We start from the raw sequence: 20,985 nt of genomic DNA on the forward strand, positions 1-20,985 counted from the left end.
AGAAAAGCCTGCCTCGTTGCCAAATAACAAATTTTATGAGGTTTTGGGGAATATTTGCTCAGTTTGAAATGAATTTCCTATCAATATTTGGAAAAAGTTACACTAGCATGATTACAGTTTGGCATTACCTCCCTTTGAAGCAACTTTGATTCCAAAAACTGAAATATATATTTTACTTTTTGTCTTCGGTACTGCATTCAGATCTGCTTAGGACCTAGAATTACCCACTATAATGCATTCTTAAATGTAATACATGAAAAGTGTATCAGATTCGGGTGCAAAAACATGAAAAAAACCCTGAACTATCTGTGTGTAATGGGTGAACAAACAAATCTGTATATTTGCTCAAACCTTTACACGACTTGTTTAAATGTGTTTGAAAATGTTTGTTTCAAATCAAGAGATGGCTTCTTCAAATTTCCCCCACCTTTACACTTCAGGGATGAAAAAAAATGTAATATAATATGAAAGTAAGCAAATTTAGTGTCTTTCCCCAAGCAATAGTATTTGATGGCTCTTATAAGATTTTGCATTAACTCTTGTAAAGTGATTTCTTGATCAAAACTTAAAACCAAAATTTGTCCCACGTCGTAATTCCACAACCTGAATATATAATTTATGAGAAAATAAAAAGACATTCTTGTCGTGATACAACCCGATAAAGGAACGAGAATTCATAAAGAGTTTTTGTTTAATGTTTTAGTGTCAGCGAATGATTAACCCTTGAGATCTGAAGGTTTGCTGTGAATTGTCATTACCTACATCAGCCACATGAGGGCTCTCTAGAGCTCCATCTGCGTGACATCAGTTTCACCTGTGATGTAGACGGTGAAACCTCATCACGTTTACCAGCCAACAAAATACGCAAAACCTCTCAAAAATGTGGCAGTTTTGTGATTGAACAAAAGTAGAGATGAATAGTTTTAGGGTTTGAGGAAATTCAGTAACCATTTTGTGAAGACGCCTCTGTGCAGCAGCTCTGCAATACGAGTCTTTCCTGCATTGTTACTGCATTCACCGAAGACTACATGCAGTAATGTAGCCTCATAATGTCACCGAGTAACGTCCGGAAAAGCCTGTTCTGACCCACTATCACAAAAATAAACAGACTGAGTTTGGCCTTTAACTGGAACAGCAAGTTTTTCCAAGCTGATACTAAGTATGACATTTCTAACGACATGCACACCAGCAGGAAGGTCAAACACGGGATGAATTTGTGGAAAAGGACCTCAGACTCGCTGTTAAATATGATCTAGATTCCCAAAGGTCCACAAAAAATACAACTGTTCAGCTAAACTGGATCTTATCTGCGGCTTGGAGTGCAGATAGGCGAGTATAAACGATTGTAGATGAGGACCCAAACTTATTTTAGCACCATGCATACAAAGACTAATAAAGGAAATAAAAACAACTCCAAATGGTCAACAAGTCTCCATAGTAGCCATTATAGTTGTACTGATGCAACCAATGCCATCATTCAGTACATGCAAAAATTTATTATATGGCCAAAATTTACTTCCTGTCCTTCAAACAGGAAGTGTCGTTCCTCAAGTGTCCTCAAGTGTCGTTAAATCCTTTAGATTAGCTTGATCACAAGAACGATTTCAGAAGGTATTTCTATTCTGATACATCTGTTGACACTATTTTTATGTTACTCACTAACTTCCCTTTAACATTTTACCCTAGCTGATCGTCTCTTGATTCCAGCCTGTTGAGCTGTTGCTTGGTGACCGTTGATGAACATCCCCATCTGTTGCACATAGTCATAAAAAGCCCAGAACTCCACTTGCTGTGAGTTAATGGTAATGTCCTCGTTTATGACACTGGTTTGTGGCCTTTAAATATATATTTCCTTTGTTGTGCTTATTTTATTCTCTTGATTTCATTTCCCCTTTTCTTTCTGACTGTAACTCATTAATATTATGACTTGGTGTTGCTATGAAGGCTTGGCCAGTCAACTGATTGCAATCTTCCAAATGTTAATTCTTGTCTAACTCTTGTACATTTTCAGTAATCATGTGCCTCAGGAGCAGGTATGACAGACACAGACTGTGTGAGAGCAACCAGTAGGAGGCGCTAAAGCAGCAAATAGGACGTTATTCGCTCTCATGCTTCAGCCAGGCAGTCAAGGGTTGAGGCCAGAGATCTGCTGTGATGTGTGACAGTTTTTCCACTGCGTCACTCAGAGTCCTAATGTTTTGACTTTACTAAGTGTGGCATTAGTTTCAGTCCAAGAACCACACTGAAATCACCGAGAAACGTCTTTGTATGGAAGTTTTTGCAGAAGTCACATACAGATGGTTTCTTATCTTCCCTCCCGCGCACTGTTCTGTAACCTTCCGCTTCTGACATGGGTGAAAAACAAATGTTGAAGCCACATGAGTTGGATCAATCTGAAACCTTTGAATGACCTCATCAGAGGGATGATCTGTCTCCTGTTGGTACAGCAGAAGCGGTGGACTTTAGCAGCTCTGTGCCCAGTAGGTGCTGAAGGATTAAAAACATTTTAGCGTGGCCACCTAGTTTCATTTTCCCAGAAAGTTGTAGGATTCAAACTGGGATCTCTAAAGTCAAAAACGTCTCCTCCTTCTCTGACCTAAGGGCCAATTTTATAGCCTCTGACATGCCAGTAAATGGCAGCAGAGTGCATTCCTCTTCAGGCTGACGATGTGTTCCTGTTTTTACACCTTTATTAAAAGCTTTGGCAAAGTGAAAACATCTCAGCAGCACAGATCTGCTGAAAGGACAAAGTTAAAAGTATAAACAAAAGGTAACCAGAAATGTTTTAAACATAACAGATGGATTTCAAATTAAATACACTTGTCTAAAAGGTGATTATTGAGATTCATCACTGCAGCCTGAAAACTGATATTCAGTGTTTCTATTGGGATTTTACGCAAAAAGCAAACACAAATGAGTGCATAATTGCGAACTGGATGGAAAATGATGCTTGATTAAAATTGTTTTACACGTAAAAATCTGAAAAGTGGTTCCAATTTCTATCCAGCTTGATTTAATCTGACACCTCCTGAACGGTAAAGTCGTATTTGCGGTGCAGAGGACACAGCAAACGTTTGGTTAGATTCAACTAAAACTGCAGTTTCTAAAAGTAAATAAATTGTTTGCTTCCTTGTGTTATCAGATAAAGTCTCACAAAAATACATAAAAATCTGTTGCAAAATGTCAACAAGTGGTCAAAAACCTTTGTAAGGGACTATGTGTCACACATTTTTATAGTCTCATATTCACAGGTTTGCTGAAATGACATTTAATCATTTTGGACCAAACAGGTGTGGCTATAAGCAAACAAAGACGAACAGTTGTGTTTTTTTTTTTCATTCGATGCCTGAAACCCAGCTGAAATAAATTTAGGTAAATCAAACTTTGTGAATCCTAATATGGTATGATGAATTACTTTTGCATTAATGTTAAGTTGGGTACTTCCTGTCTTGCCTTCCTTTAAGGTTACTTTTGCATCATCTTTTCTGTCAAGTAGACTCTGTCTGTTTCCCCTTTTGCAGCCACTTTGTGTTGCATTTGCAGTCTGCTGTGTTGTAAATGTGCATGGTGCACAACACACTGCTCAGCAGTGTGTTGTGCACATTCTCCTGCTTGTCGTGTTTTCAGTGCTTCTTGGATGTAGCACATGCTGCAGGTCTGCTCTTGTTGTATGTTAAAGTGCTAATTTTCTGAAAGTTTTTCTCCAGGAAGATTTCTATTTGACTCTGACTGCAAGCAAACATGTTGGTTTTGCCCTTTATGAAAGTCCTTATAAATGACTTTTATAGAAGTCTTTATAAATGGGAGATATTTTGCTCATAAAACTTGGATTAACTTTACTTAAGTACATGCCCGTATAGACCTGAGGTTGTCACGAAATAACTTCAGGTAAAGATGTTTTTGTTTTTTCTCCACTAATAAATCTACTCTCATTCCTTTCAAAATCACCTCCTTTGTTCTGGGAACATTTAAGATGGGTTGATTGTTTATAGCTGATGTCATGAATGCCATGAATGACAAACCCTGCAGCTGCAGAGCCGATCTGAACACTTTGCCAAACGACAGCGCCCCGACTTCTGTTTACTTTAAGTCTGAGGTGGTTGAATTGGAATGTCAGCTTCTATAAACCAGGTGGCTCTGAAGGCATCAGTCTCTGTTTTCTCATGAAGCTCAGGCCAAATCATGTTAGATCAGAGTGGGCTTGCTGAAGCTTGTGCAGATTACATCTTCTAGCGCAGGCTTGGATACAAAATAAAGAGTCGCGGCTTCTTTTTCTATACGCGCCTTCTCTTTTATTTGAGGCAGCCTCTGATAAGTTAGTTTGAGCCGGTTGTTGGGATGCGTAACCGTGGCAACAAGGAGTTTTTTTTCACAACTGGGTGTAGCTGATTGGCGTCTCAAATGATACCTGAACTATGACCTCAAATCTCAGAGCAAAGAGGTTTTGTGGAGGCAGAGCAGGACCAAAGAGAAGCAGGACGTTCAATCCATCTCTTTCTGACTGTACATCCAAGCAGAGATTTAAAGGAGCAGCAAAAGCAAATGAGATGGATTAGCTGTGCTTGGCAGCCTTTGATGATTTTATCTAGTGGAGGCTGTTGTGGAATATTGTCGCTTTCAGTTTTTAAATGTCGGCTTTGCTTACTAAAGGAAAGAAAATCCAAATTAATCGCTCCTTTTTGAAATCATGAATTTACAATTTCACTCTCACACCTTGAGTGTCATCAACTAATTAGAACAGACTCACAACCTGAAGTAGGTGGGGGGGGAAGCACAATCAGATGAAATGTCTACAGGGACAAATCCCTTTCACAGCTCCTCAAGTGTGTTTTACAAAATGCTTCCTATAGTCTTTGATCACTATTCCCTCTTCCTAATTATTTCGTCTTTGAGATCCGACTTTCTCACAGTTCTTTTGGTCACAGGTTATCACTAGACATTGTTTGTGTAAGCGAAAAAGAGAAGCCAGAATATAGTTTGCTTTTCCTAACGAAAGAAAGACTGATGAGCTATGTGTACAAAGTTCAACGTTTTATTTTCTCTAGTGGAGCAGATGACAAATGCTACCGGGCCGAGAGGAGGGCGGGGAGGACAGTAAAAATCTCCAACGATCTCAATGAATGTTGTTGTTACCTAGGAAAGCTGACGCGTTGTCGTCACAGCGACGGCTATGAGGTGATCGGGTAGATTAAAATGGACACCTCTCAGAGTAACTCAGGATGATACAGAGGAAATGTTATCTCGTAGTTCAGAGTCCAAGGCATGAAGAAACTTGTTTGCAGTGATAAGACTTGGTTACATCATCACAATTCCTTTTAAAAAGCTTTTAATCTTTTCTCTCTGTTTGCCTTCTCTTTACCGTTTTATATAATAATAATAATAATAATAATAGTAAACAGATTGTTTCATATGTGCTCTAATTTCACATTGATGACAATTGCAGGAAGAAGTGGCTTGAACTTCCTGTTTAAACAGGGGAGGCTTTGTCTTGCTGTTGCTCCACGTCCGCTGTGCCTCCTGCCGAACTCGGTTGGGATTTGAGGGGCTAGTTAGGCTTCGTAAAGCTAAACTAGTCACAAGTCAAGTGAGTTTGAGCACCCATCATCACAGATGGGTAGTACCACAAGTTAGTTAGCAAAAACTGACGCAACAGATACTCTAAAACATCCATTTGTACCTAATTATCTTTGTGGGGTCGTGGTGGAACCGGTGTTTAAATTCAGTAGTGATTTGGCGAGAGGCGCCTGTTCAGCACATGGCAGACTCTGTCAAAACCTGTTTTGTGGGAGCTTACATCAAAAATAAACAACACTGCCAAGTTTTGGTGAGATTTTACAGAACAGTTCCAACCCGTTCACATCTTTTATGTATTGTGTCAATGTTGCACCACAAACTGTAGCAAGTTTTACCTTGGTTTTTATGCGACACAAAGCAGCAGTTTATTGTAACGTAGAAGGATAATGATTCAAGGTTAGTGATATACTGTGCAAATAAAAATATGAACACTGTGTCTTGCATTTGTATTTAGAACTGCCTTTAACTATTTCGGGGTTTATCTCTATTTTTAGTGTGAAAAGATGTTCCTGTGCATGTAGGGGTTCTGCCCCGATACTCATGTCTCCCCCCACAGCCCACAAAACCTCAGTAGAGTTTGCTGGATGAAAATGCAGGCAAATTAAAGGAGCACGAATATCTTACATTGCACTGTAAAATAGTGCTGCCTTATTCTGTGTATGTGGTTTCAGGTTTTCAGGTGGCTTCTGTCAGATTTTCCTCCCTTTTGGCTATCTTCATGCATTGTAAACACCCATTGAGTAATATAACTTTTGAGTCTACAGTTGATTTACCACAGCTGTGGATTCTGCTGCAGAAGGAAGAAATGATGAAAGGAATGTGTCACCCAAGGAAGTGCATGGACTTATTATTCCTTTGTGTGTAGGTGCTCACATTGTATCCTGTTCAGTGTGGGGGTCAGGAAGGTGCATCTTTTTTTAACCCTCTCCATGCAACAGTAACTGTTTTTTTTGTAAATCGCCTCTGCTTTCTGAAATCCTTCTTTGTCTTAACCTATCCCATGTCTGACCTCAACCCCCATGCTCTCCCCTGAGTCCATCTGGATGTTTCTATTTTTGAAATAACACTTTATGTTGCTTTAGAATATCTTTTCTTATCAAATGTTGCTTTGTCCTCCTTTTTTTTTCCTGCTTTCCTCACAGTTTTTCGTTTGTCTTTGTCCCTTCTCTGAGCCGGTTCAGGCTGAACTTTGCTTGAACAGATCTAAAAGTGAAAACAGTGTAAACAGAACCTTGGCAGGAGAATTAGTATTCCTCCTCTGAATCCCCCTCTGCTTTTTCATCTTGTTTCATCCAATCAGGCAAAATCCATCATAACACCCTCCTGCTTGCTCTCTTCTCCTGGCTTTTGGGGATGTTGTTTTCTTTTTGTCAGATCTCATCACATCGGCTGATCTGTAGCAGAGATCCGGTTCAAGTTTAAAGCGGTGGTTGTCACGGACTCATTGCTTCATCCGTTGCTAAGACTTGATCAGGTACTCCACAGTCTGTCAGCCAGAGTAGATTGTATCATAAGAACTAACCCACATTTACTTTTTCCTTATAGCTTTGTGACAAAAAGCACCACATTTTAAAGAAGCATATTTAGAAATTAGGCTTGCTTGCAGAAACGTATGAACTCTAATTTCAGGTGCAATGATGTGTTAAAGATCTACGGTACCATGTAATGAGTCAAAGCTAATGCTTAGATGTACAGTAAGTTTGTCATTGCTAAAAAAAAAAATCACAGTGTTTCAAAGATATTTACACTCATTACGTAATTTGTGGAAGCATGCTTTGCAATTTTGCAGCCATTATTCTTCTCCACAGATCTGCTTTAGGTCAGTTGGGTTGGATGGCCAGCTGTTGGCAGCCATTTTTAGATCTTTATGGAGATAGATTTAGGTCTGGAGGATGTTTGTTAACAATCCACGCCATTTCCGATAAACTTTGTGTCAAAGTGGACAAACAGTAACGACAGCAATTCTCAATAGGTGAGAGTTCAGACCCTTTGTATGAAGCAAAACGTATACAAGAGACTGGTTTTTACCGGGTGACAGGAAGTGCATGTCTTTGTATTTCATAAAGTCTTCCATTGCTAAATAATGGAGACCTTACTTCACATGATCTGCTTTTGGAGGACTGCAATTTCCTTTTCTCGAGTTTCTGCTCTGATGTGCACGTTCAGCTGTGAAACCCTACGTAGATAAATGTGTTCAATCAGCTGAATTAACCACAAAGATTCAAATCAAGTAAAGAATCGGAAGCACGATCAGTGGAAACCTGACATCTGTGCTCAGTTTCTAACTAGTAAAGAATGTGAACACTCTTGTTCCCATTTTTAAAATGTAATAACTCAAAAATATGTTTCCACAAAGGCATCACGGGCTTTGTTGTGTAGAGCTTTTTGTTTAGAGAAAATGTGTAAATTGGATTTTAGCACTTATTGGAACAAAATAGAAAAAGTAAGGGGTGTGAACATCTTTGGGTGTCACTGATCACTTTTCTTAAAAATCTTCAGCCACCTTCCAGCACAGACTCAAAATTGCTCCTGGGAAAGTAACGGGTCACACATCCTGCAATTTGCTTTGTTTGCTCCCTTGCTGATATTTCTCTCCATGCCGAGTTGTAATATTATGACCTTTGTTTCATCTCAAAGTACTTTCACAACTGTACAGAGACGTCCAAAAATAAACTGATATCACTGCCAGAAAGTCAACACTTGCAGCTGGAAGTACACAGAAGGTAACATGGTGTAATAAATAAACTGTAGATTCCGCCATTGCAAACTTATTACTCAGACATTGGCATGTCCTTGAATGCACCACCCGGTGAAGTTTTATTGTCTTTTTAAAAAGAGTTGCATCCTGGTTACAATAGTGAAACATCAGAGAGGAGAACAGAGAATTGATTGTTGCTTGACATGTTTTCTGAAAAATAAATCAACCGTAAATGTTTGCATTCGGTTTTTTGTGGAGAGGTTATGAGCCGTCAATGTCTTACCGGTAGGAAGTATTTCTCCATTTCTCAGTGGGTCAATCCAGATTGGGCCAAAATCAAAGAGGATTGATGCCATCTTCAAATAATTCCAGTCTCAGCAGGTAATGCAAACGCTATTTTAGAAACCTTTAAACCACCATCATGCTTGCATTAGACATAGAAGCTTATGGTTCTAAAAACGTTGCCATGTGAAACGCACAGTGGTCAAGCAATTTTACAACCACCTAAAGGTCAGACTTTAGATCAAGTTATACTTATTACACAACGATAATTTTGTAAATGACAGGATACATCTGTTATTGTAACATACCATTAACTCATTGTAAATAATAATAAAAAACAACTTCTGTGTAAATTAATCTAATGCAAATGTGATTCTAGTTTGAAGATTTACAAAACAGCATTCACATGGAAGCAGATTTGAGATTGGAGCCACTTTAAGATGGCAGCTCTCCATTAATATTGGGCCCACTCTGACTAGCAGTTAGCATTAGCCTCCATGGAAACTAATCAGATGAAGAGCATTACCCATTACAGGCAAGACGAGATTTGTCCATAACTTTCCCACAGAAACCCGATTTCAGAAATTTAACATACTCCTTCTCGGGTCGTGAATGAAACATAATCGATTTAAAAATGTAATTGACAAGAGACAGGCAGAGGGGTAGCTATAAATCTACAATGTACCAAGCTTTAGAAATCAGCTTAAGGTCTCAATGTAATATGTGCTCAGGTTCTCTTTGGCTCCTAATTTGGTCCAGTTTTTCTTGACCAGTAAGGTCAGTTTTCTCCTCACGGCCAAAGTCAGAGTCATAGCTTCTCTGTCCCTCCTCGTAGGACCTCTGAGGGCCGCATAAGACCCGCCCTGCTTCAGGGGTTGTTGATGATCTGCCTCGGCAGTCCGTAGCCCGTCATACCAGCTTGAGACGCTCCTCGATTTGTGCCCATCTGCAGGCCGATGACGTTTCTGCCTTCGTTCAGCTGGTCCTCTGAAAAATCTCTCTTGTTTTCCTGCGACTTCCTGCACACATTCAATCACAATTTTCAGCACCTCAGGCTTTTCTTTTGTCTGGATTTAGTCACAAGGATAATAAAAGTGTTAAACTCACTTGGGGAACCAGTTAGGATCTCCTTTGTAATTCCCATCATTCTTGGTGACAGCCAAACTACCCAGGGACAGCAGGGTCCTCTGGACAGCAGCCAGGTCTTTGCCTGCAAATATGCAACAGTCCCATTTGAACACATTCAAGAGGAAGAAATAGACCTGAACATTAGCCTCTTAATTCAGACGATAATAATTCTGCTAAAACACTGCAGTAGGCGTCTGCTTATTTCCTTACTTTCATAAAGATCTACAGTCTGGAACATGTCCGTTTTGATGACTCCGTAGCTTTCTGCGGCTTTAAGGAACATGGAGATTTGCTCCATCTGCTTGAAGGCCATACCGGAGGTTTTAATGGCCTTAATGGGTTTGTTGGCTCCATACAGGCTGTTGATGAGCTCACACAGTACCTAAACACAGAAGGAAACAGATACCTCTCATCAACACTGCCACCAGTGTGATTTACTAAGTCCTATTTAGATAATTACATTCCTGCAGACCAAACACTCACACATCCATCTTTGAGCCACTTTTGGAAGCCAGCCTTGTCTTTCTCGGGCTCTTTAACACCAGGGCCACACTGGGCAATAATCCACTTCACCAGCCTCTCCTCCAGTTCCGGGTCGTACTTCTTGTCAATCTTGCTCTGAACCTCGCGGCTCAGGCCGTACGCTGGACCCCTGTTTGCCATATTGGTCCTGTTGGGTGTCAATGAGAGAGTTACTGTAGATAAGCTGGTAGTTCATTAACCTTACATCTGCTCAGGATGGTGTGTCCATGTTATTGCAGCATTTGCAACCGAATGTTTGCACTGTGCACACCCAAAACCCAAGATTGAGCCAAGATTTCTATGCTATTTGGGATTACATAACTTTCTTTTGTAGTCTTTATCAGATGAGTTTCTTTCAGATATATAGTACCTTGCAGAAGTATTTTGTTCTAACTTTTTCCCCCCATTTTGGAATGTCTGCACCTTAAGCTTTAATATAAATTTTTAAAAATATTTGAAAACATTAGAAAATCTGTTAAAGGTTTGCAATAAGCCGTATAGTATGCATATAAAACATGTGGAGTGTTTTATAAATTAACACTGCAAATCACTAAACACACCATCTTCTTGGTGGGACATGGTGGTGGTTGCATCATGCTGTGGAATGTTTTAGCTTAGCAGTTTCAGGAAAACTGATCAGAGTGGATGGTTTGATCCTGTAAGAAGTCTTATAGGAAACTAGAGATTGGTTCACTGTCCAGCAGTGTCTCAAATAAACAGCACCATCGTTGGAATGGCCCAGTCAAAGTCCAGATCTAAATCCAATTGAAACTATGTAGCAATATACAAAAATTACTCACAAGCACATTGTTCATTGAATCTGAATTTGTACTATTTTGTTTGACTAAGACAGGACTCTGACTGTAATTCACACTGTCAGGTTTATACAGCTTGAGAATTCAGATTTTTTTTTAGATAAATTAGTTTTACATAATGCAGTTTGCAGTCGGAATCCACCGAAAGCGTCCGTGCGTTTTTGAAAGCCACTTTCACTGGATTGTCTTGAGTATATTAAACTATAAAGATAAAACCAGTTGCTCTCTCAATAAAAAGGGAACAATGAATTCTCTGGAAACTTTATAGGAATACAGTCTGTGTCCTTTTCTACAATGCAAAACACATTTAACTTTCGACTGTAAATCATGTCCAAAACAATGAGTGGTGGTGTTTTCATTATCCAGGCCATGGCAGTGTAATTATCCAACAAACACGAGAAAATTAAAGTGATGGATGCCTTGCGGATTACAACCCGGTTGCTCTCTGCGAGTAATTGTGGCTGGCCTATCTCAGTTATTAATGCTGTTTGAACTTCCTGTCGAACCGCCCTGCTCCCTGCATCCTGTTTGCTCACTCTGGTGTCACTTCCTTCCCCCCCTTCCTGACAAAAGTAGCTATGTGTACAGAGGGGTCTAAACAAAACACTACGGTTGTCACTATGGGAACCGGTTTCAAAATGACAAACACTGCATTCAGCCTGCTAAATTGTAACAATACTCAGCCTGTGCAGAAGCGGGTCAAAGATGCCAAAATCCTGCAATTTCTGGTTTTCCATGACTCCAGATAACATTATGCAGATGTTTAGAAGTTATGGGAAAGTCTTCCTGGGTATTTTTAAGTAGTCCACACACAAAAAAGTGGTGTGTTTTGTAAGTAAATATCAATGCAAGTATGTGCTTGTGAGTTTTTGCAGGAGGATTGGTTTAAATTTGATCCATGAGACATATTAGGTTCTCTGGTGCAGAAAGACACACCTATTTTGCAACACAGGACACTCATCAGACTTGCACAATAAGTGATGATAACTTGACGAATCATCCTCACAGAAACAGCTGAAGAAACTTGCACATCGTCTCCATTTTTTTTTTTTTCCTGGTTTCGGTGGTTACACACCAGATGGATCTCTTCCTGTCCTCTAAATTATCCCACTAGTTTGTTGCAACAACAAGTGTAAAAAAAAAAAAAAAAAATCCCAAAAACATTTAAAGTGTGTTTCTCAATCGGAGGAGTTTCATCAGGGATGTTCTGGCATGCCCGGGTTAACAAGCTGCAGCTGCAAACATCAAGACTTATTCTCAGTGAGAAATCGAGGATGACAAAGTCAATATAAACTCTCAGATTACCCGACACTTTTTGAGCAAATGGCATTGTTTCCAAGCCAGTTGTGTGTTTAAGTGTCAGACTGGGGGACTTGGAGACGTTTCAGCGTGGCTTTATCTTAAAGCATGAGCAAACAAAATGTGTAGACGAGGAAGAAGCAAATTAAGGGCAATTTTATAGTTTCAGCATTAAGTGCTAAAAGAAAAATGTACAAGAATTTTTGTGTTTTTTAGAAAGCACCAAAAGTGTCAAACTCCTGTCAAAACAACATTACAGATGTAATATCTTGGAGAGAAGTTTGTTCAGAGCTTATATAAATTTAAAACCCACAACATGTTGAGTTTCTCGTTATCCATTTACACTTTTAGTGTAAAAAGTTAGATAAACTAGTCAGACTTTCTGCTGAAGTACATTTAAGAGAGCTCTTTTAGTTTTTGTTTCATGAGTGGAAATAGCTAATCTTTCATTCTTATAAAAGGGAAGAAGTCTTTTAGGCAGCTGTACTCAGCAACAGGTGGGAGAGGGGCTACACTATTACTCTATGTTGATTACACCCCCCTCCCCCAAAAAAACAATCTGAAAACTTAGACATATTGTACAGAAGAGGATTATGATGAGGATTCTGACGAATCCCAGACTTGTTCATGCACCAAGTTAATCTAGTCTGTAAACTCAAAGGGACAGGCTTTCAGTGTGGGTAAAGTGCACTTTTACAAATCCTATAATAAAAGAAATAGTTATGCGATTATTTGTACATGATAATATAAGTGACACACCCAAGAATGTTTGATTATTTGGATTATGACAGACAATCAGAATCCAGATTGTTTTTTGTGGCACTAATCCTCTCCCGTATCACTGTTAGTACGTCAAAATGTAGAAGTGGTGCAAATTTATTTCTTTAAACTGGTTCTGAAACCATAACAGTTTACAGTTATGGTTTCAAATCACGTGTTATGAGTTCTCTATAGTTAATCAATATGCAACAGATTTGGATCAAGTCATTATCAAAAGTTAAATCTCACCTGCTTTTCTATCGAATAAAATGACAAATTCATACATTTGTTCCTAGTGTTAAACACATTTCCACCAACGTTTGCCTAAAGATACTGCTTTATACCTGAAACTCAGAAGACCCTGCAACGCCATCTGTGCTTTCATTTGCACCAGCTCTCCCACACTCTCGTATCATAACTTGCGATCTTCTGTTAAATGAAGCGTTTCACAACTTGTTGAGTTTGAGAAGATCACATAACAGATCCAAGTAAAGGAGCCGATATCAGCTTTTGTTTAATCTCTGCCAGACCTGACCTTTCTCACATACTCGCACACAAACACTCTAAAAGAAAAAAAACACACCTCCTGCTTGACATGAGGCACATGATGGACAATGTTCTGCATTTACTTCCTGAATTAGACTCTCGCGTTTCAGTTTGTGAAGCAAAAGATGTCTAAAATAGACCATTTCAACTTGAAGTGGTTGAATCTGAAGGAATACATGAACATTTTCTCCAAGCCTGCGCATAATTAAACAGTAAGGAAAGAGAGTAAGAAAGAGGGTGGGGTGCTTGAAGTATTGAACTCTTCTCATTCTCCCTGTCTGGAATAATCCACAGCAAACAAAAAGGAATCCAAACTACCAGAAAGATCTCAGAAACCTCAGACTCAAAAGGAAAACTAAGTGATTTTACTCACGTTGGGTTGTAGCTTTCAGGTGGATAGAAATTAACTTGGCCTTGTGCTGCTGTGTTTTCCTGTTCCCTCCACGGCTCGGTGCAAAGTGTGCTGCCAGCACAAGTACAGCAAACACCTCCCGTCTGTGACAAAAGAGAAAGAGAGAGAGAGAGAGCAAACCGTTACGCCTTCAGACCCTCTCATTTCACTCCGTGACCCGCCCATGGGGCTCCAACTTTGTTTCCTCACTAAAATTTAAATTCCTTATTTAGGAAAAGGAGAGGAAGGAGGGGGATTAAAAGCAGAACATGTGACTTGAGAGCGTGGTGTGGTCGCTGAAAAGAATTCTCCAAATTTCCCACTCGACCACAGGAGAACAAGATGGGATTAAGCAGAGGAGGGGAGGCAAGGCAGGGGCGATAACATCCTCCAGACGGGTGAAGCTTAAGGAGCAGAGAGAAGGGAGTTGCTGTAATTAAAGAGCGATGAAGCACATGTGGGAGATTATGCACTGCTTTAATTGAAGCCGGTGGTGTTTGTGGTTCTTAAAAAGCTCGTCTGAAACAAAAACAGAGAACCGGCGGCTGTGAAACGGAAACCTCCCCCTTCAGGACGAACAAGAGAAACGGGTAATGAAACAAACAAGCAGAGATGTTTCCCCCTCTGGTGCATTCCAGCCTTTTCACCTCTTGATGGCAGCAGCAAGTGTGAACCTGTCGGGGCTTCTGCATAAAGACATGGGATTGTTTCTGATGTGATTACGCTCCAAGAAACCTGATCCGTTAAAACCCATACAGGACACAAATGCTGCCTAACCAACAGGCAGGTTGTGATTTACAATCACGTTTTATTCTTTCTGCATTTGATGAAAAGTTCACAGCCAGTTCGCCTTGGCATTAGGTTTGGCTTTCACTCGCATAACTTCGAGATCTTGCAGAGAACTTTTCAATTCAACATCTGAAAGTGGAAAGCGTGTGACCACAGAGAGCTGCCTGGGTTAGGATTACAACTGAGGCGGCCAAGAGGCCAGTGGCAGCTCTGGAGGAGCTGCAGCTAACTCCAAGAGAATCCAGCTAAACTAGATTATCAATCGGTCTCTTCTCAAATTTGAGAGTGGCAAGAAGAAAGGCACAAATTTGCTGTTCAGTTAGCCTCTTACCCTGTAGGGGCCACTAAAAACACGTGGAAGAAGTGTGGGCTACGTGCAAAATAGTGTGTGGCGGAAAACTAGCCTGCACATACTTTTACATGTCTTGTAGCATTGTGTATGAAATTTTTCTTTAAAGCCATTCTGTAGATGTGTTAGAAACACTCTAGATGATGTGCAGCTGAAATTGCAGCAAAGGCCTATTTTACAATGCAAAGATTCATGGGGGTAGATTTCATGTTTACATTTCTTGAAATTGTCCTTTGTGGTGGTCCATGTTAATAAAATGTATTTTAAAATAATAAATGTCAACCCTGTGCAAATGAATCTGAAGTGAAAGCAAAAATCTTCTAAACCACACCAACATTTCCCCCCACCACAGTTCAAGCCAATAACCTTTATGTGACTTTGGTTTTTGAACATTTTGTTTCACTTTCTATCCTTAAAGCCCTCATGTTGAAAGTTTACTTTGTTTTCGCCAATCCTTCTCCAAAATGATGCACATGTAAAAACGATCAGATCGTCTTTGCTGCGTTTTCATCCTTGACACTAAGCTGCTTGTTGCTGCTCGTTAGCACCATCTGGTGGACAAAGGTGGCAGATAGCAGTCAGGATCCTTATTTGCCTCCCCGTAATTGCTAAAGTCAGAGCGACTTGTGCTCTCTTTTTTTGTCTCTACTGTGGCTTGTAAAGATGACAGACTCAAAAGCAGGCAGGTTCTAGTTTTCAGAGACTTTGAAAATTGAACAGCAATTAAAGGAAAGAGAAACTAGTCAAACCTCAGGCAGCACAGCAGCTCAAGATGGACGAACAGGAAACAAAGGAGATAAAACGCATCGAAAACCAGGAAGTAGGAATACTGGAGAGGATGATTATTGATTGAGGACAGCTGTGCTGATCTCATAAGAAACAGCTGTGAAGAACAATCATATTACAAAACAAACAGGAGCTTAAAAACATTATAGCTAACATCAAGGTAGTGTTAGTAGTTAGGTATTTAAATACTGCAGATTTCTCTTTCTGAAGATAAATGTAATAAAATACATGTAAAGTAAAGCAGATAGACAATTATAGGCTTCCTTGGTAATGAGGTACAGAAAGTCTTAAGCTAAAAAAAAATTTTTTTATTGCCACAATGCATTTGCTTATTGGACAAATTACTAAAAAAAACACTCACTTTGTGTGCAATTATTTAGTGGGCAGAAAGGTTATATATATATATATATATATATATATATATATATATATATATATATATATAAAACTGAATGTACATTTTTACTTTTTTAGATTGATTATAATATTTAGGGAATTTTATTTACATGACTTCCGGGTTGATAAAGACGTGGCCTACTTCTGTCAGCCATTCTTCAACAAGAGAAATATGACATGAGGTCATATCACTACAGTGAAGTTGATGTGCTTTAATCAGCATGCTGCACAAAATTACTAATTTAAACCTTACTATATGCAGTGCATACAGTGGTAAGGAGTTTCAAAGATGAGAAAGCGTTGGGCCATCTGATCCTTCAGATCTACATCCTGCAGAAACCAGCAGGGCGAGCTGGAGAGAAGAGAGCCTGACAGAGGATGATAGAGGGAGATGGTGCAAGTCAAAGATTTCTCTCTCTATCTGTGTGCTCCAGCACAAAAGGATGGAGTAGGAAACATATAGGGGCTGATCTACTGGAAAAAATAGGGTGTACAACTTATTAGCAACAAGGTGTTGCCAAAAACTATGGCACTAATAGTTTTTTGTTTTGGTGTCTTTCATCTTTTCGAGATGGTGTCAGTGAATGGGCTGTAGGTCAGTTCAGAATGAATGCATGTGAATAAATAATGGTATTTGTGTTCTGCGAACTCATTAACACTGCGACTCCTCTGGTCCCAAAAAACATCATAAATATGAGAGGTTTAGAAAACATTAGTGATCAGCCCTAGAACATACAGATGAGTAAACGCAGGCCATTTTATCAAACTAAACTTAGACAGACACGCCGCTGGGTGATAATGATCAAACCGAAAGCTGCTAATTGAAAAAGAGTCAGAGCGCTGTGCGGTCATCAGGGTGTAAAATTTGAGCCTGCTGGACACAAAGGAACCGCACAGGCTGAGATGATGAATTGCAGCTCAGGGGACGGTCGGAGAAAAGCAGTTAAGTGTTTTGTTGCTTTCAACCTTGGAGGCGAATGATTTAAGTTCGCTGCTTTTTTTTTTCTACTTTTCTTTTTGGCTCACATCCAGGAACGCATCACATAGTCCTGTAAGATCTGCCTGAGTGATTTCTGAGTTTCAGAAAGGTGAAAACCCTCCGAGTGGAGTGGGCTTTCCTTGGTCAAAAACAGCTGGACACATAAACAATAACTGAGAGTCTGCAAGAGTCTGTGACAAGGAGCAGTGCTGCAATGCTGCTGCTCTCTCCTGCAGGTCTATTGATCTCCATTACCATGTACATTAAGTTTTACTGCTTTCCATCAGCAGACAATCAGGTGTTTGTTTCAACAATATGTGCATTATTTTACAGCCAAATTCTAGTGAAACCAAAAAAAGCTAACTTTATGATGTGCTTAGTGCCCAGAGTCTCTCTCATTTAGATCAGTGTCTCATTTTATAACTGGAAACTACTGCTTCAAATTTGGAAAATAAACACTTAAATCGACATAGTTGGAGGAAAAACAGGAGCGCCTTACGAAAGTATTCAACCCCCCTGAACTGTTTCACATTTTTTGACTTTACAGCCACAAGATTTATTGTATTTTGATGGGATTTTATGTAATAGACCTACACAAAGTAGCACACCTTTGCAAAGTGGAAGGAAAAAGACACAATATTTAAATATTTTCTGTAAAAAAAGATATAATAAAGTGCTTGGTGCATTTTTCTCCAGTCCCTGTTGCTCTGATACCCTTTAATTAAATCCATTGCAACAATTTTTCTTAAGAATTTTCATAGTTGGCAAACAACTCTCACTTGTGTGTAATTTAATAAAACGAAATATTCTGTTGTTATTGGACATCAATGAACAAACATCTTGAAAAACACAGAATGCAGCAGACAGGTCATCATCCAATTCATAATAATGCACTTCTTTGTGTTAGTCCCAATGCCAGAGGCTGATATTTATGCTTGAAAAGTGACAAAGTGTGAAGAAAAGCTCAAGAAGTATGGACACGTTTGCAAGTATTCACTAAATGATGCATGTGGTAAACACACTAAAAGCAGGAAAATCACCTTTTAGATTTTATGATTCAGATTACTATTATGCTGATAAATAAAAAGCTAATTGCTATTCAGTAATTTTCTCCAATCTTGGTAATTCTGGACTCTAATTTCCTTGCATAGTTTTGCAAACGCTCTAATGGCCAAACTGCCAGCAAAATAATAAATGCCAACATGATGTTGAACTGCTAGAAGCAGGTTTTTGCCTACCAAGTGGAAAAGGACCCCCTATTTATCGCAGCTCTTTAAAAAATAAAATTAGAACGCTACATGCATACTAAATGTCATTCTGAGCTCCAGATGGCCAATGATAAATTATGTTTTACTCAGTCCTCCGCTCCCAACTACAAGGATAACGATGCAGTGGCAAACATCAACTAGGGAAGTGCTTGGTATTGATACTTTCCTGCACATAGTTTAAAGTGGGCCAGTTTGCAAAGACGTGTGTGGTGATCCGGTAGCACAGGATCGATAAAACAGTCGGAAACTTTCCAAGTGAGATCATTCAGAGTCGAGTACGCCGCAGGTATGACTGCTATCTGCATAATGCGATCTCAGATGTACCGCAGAAACTTGTTTATCGATGACATAACAGGACCGCTTCTGCAATTCGTCCAGCTGAAGTTTGCAGTAATCAAACAATTGCTGACAATTATTCTCCCCGTGCTCTCAGCTGACCCCTGAATGTCCATATAAATCTCATCCTCCCCACCTCCTCACTGTAACCGCCGCTCCGAGGCGGGAGCCAGTTCAGCAGAAAATACCCATTTGCCCTGCGGTAACTGTTTGGTCGCGTTCTTTTGTTTGAAAGCAGAGCTCTGGCTGCAGCAGCGATGACGTCCGTATCCTAACCAACTGTATCGACTGAACACAGCTGATGGACGGCAGCGGCATGCTGTTTATTGTAGCTGGAAGTGAAGATCAGACGTAATTTATATGACCTCTGTGTATTGATAGAGGAGCAGAGAGGGGGGATGGGTGTGAAAAGAGAACCTGAGATCATAGAGGGTAAGGATTGTTCTGACTTTCCTTAAGAGTTAAAAGAGAAATTTGTGTTTTTTGAAGCACGGTTCTTCTGTAGAGCAGTCACTATCCCACCTGCAGTTCAGACAAACATGTAGTTTCTTCTTTGTCATGAAGCATCGGACTAAAAGAGTCAGCTGATGGGGCTCAGGATTTTTCCAAAATCTAAAGATTGCATGTGCTTTTATAAACTCCTGCAATGTCATCTCTTCGGTTTCCAAAGTCAGAGCTCTAAGGTTGCGTTTCTGCCTGCTTTAGTTCTGTCCCAGGATCAACACACCTAAATCAAATCAAGTCGAATCATGGTTTGTTACCAAATCTTCTGCAAAACCTGACTACAAATAACCAGGCCGAGACCAAATCTGGTAAAGGCAGAAAGGAAAGGCAGAATGTAAATGTGTTAATTTATACTAACTTGAATTGCTCAGGATTTTTTCATTTTTATTTCTACTGTACATTATTTCTCATCTATTGCCACGGCCAGACTGTCTTCTGTTACAACAAACCTTTTAGCAGAACAGCTGTATTTAAATTGGGAATAAATATAACAGGAAGCCTATTTCAGATTTGAATATGTTTTTTATATATTTCTTTTCTTTTCCTGCTTTACTTTACAAAAGGTGAACATGTTCAAACTTTACGTTTATATAAATGATCAACTTATACAAAGGGAGCATTTATAGAAAAGTTCACAAATTAGTGTTTGCATCAACCATCGTACAGCGTTAACAGGTGATGTTAAATAAAATAAATCTAAAAGTGGGTTAGAGAAAAGTATCTGTTTATCCAAACTGATAGCGTTCAAAGAAGTAGATACTGACTGCTTATAACTTCTCAACAGAATCCCAGCTGACTAGTCTCAGTTGCAGCATTTTTTAGCTTTACCTGACTTTCTATATACATATGTTTAACAAAATTAAATAATAAAATGTCACATAGCCTTCTCAATCCAGTAAGGGAGCAAAAGGTACATGCACTGAGTGTTCATGCTGATGCTCAAAAGAACAACGCAAAACCAGGACTGATTTGGTTTTTTGTTGCTGTTGTTGTTGTTTTGCTTCTCTTCCAGCATCAAGAGTAGGTCAGATTAATCCAGGATTTAAAACCATGAAGCCTTTAACATTTTCCTGCTAACTCTCCTCCAAAGACAAATTAATCCAATAAGATACAAAGAGGTGAACAAAGACATTTATTGCAGCTCTCAACATTGTAACCTGGCCATTTATGCGTTTTATATACTCTAATTGTCTAAACATTTTTCTAGAAAAATGTCTAGTGTGATGTCAGAGCAACAAAAAAAAAAAGAATAAAATAAAACAGCTCAGATTCCTTGGTAAAGCTGTCTCAACCTAATACAGAAACAGGAGCATCCCAGGTCTCCAGCTGAGATTCAGCAACTTTGACATTTATAAACAAGAAGGAAGAAAAACGGAGGAGGGAGGAAGGATAACTGGGATTAATGTTGATACGAGAGGAAATCCAGGTGGACAAACCGGAGCGGGTCTGGATGAGTGAGGACGGAGAAGGTCAGAGGATGGCAGGAGGGCAGGATAAAAAATGTAGAGGTGGAGGAAGCGGCGGGAAAGAAACGAGGGCAGGACCAGATGGAGACAGAGAGAAA

General features: G+C 39.5%; 1 protein-coding gene across 1 annotated transcript; it reads right to left on the reverse strand.

The window, feature by feature from the left end:
• Positions 1 to 8,362: 8,362 nt before the first annotated feature.
• Positions 8,363 to 14,143, reverse strand: LOC102226255 (transgelin-like). Its single transcript, XM_005806633.3, has 5 exons — positions 13,997 to 14,143; positions 10,166 to 10,352; positions 9,893 to 10,064; positions 9,662 to 9,764; positions 8,363 to 9,573 (listed from the first exon to the last, which is right to left on the reverse strand). The coding sequence occupies exons 2-5, from the start codon at positions 10,343 to 10,345 to the stop codon at positions 9,423 to 9,425; spliced, it is 606 nt and encodes a 201-aa protein (XP_005806690.1). The 5' UTR covers positions 10,346 to 10,352; positions 13,997 to 14,143; the 3' UTR covers positions 8,363 to 9,422.
• Positions 14,144 to 20,985: the final 6,842 nt, after the last annotated feature.

The sequence above is a fragment of the Xiphophorus maculatus genome, chromosome 11, assembly GCF_002775205.1.
Source record: "Xiphophorus maculatus strain JP 163 A chromosome 11, X_maculatus-5.0-male, whole genome shotgun sequence".
Classification (NCBI taxonomy): domain Eukaryota; kingdom Metazoa; phylum Chordata; class Actinopteri; order Cyprinodontiformes; family Poeciliidae; genus Xiphophorus; species Xiphophorus maculatus.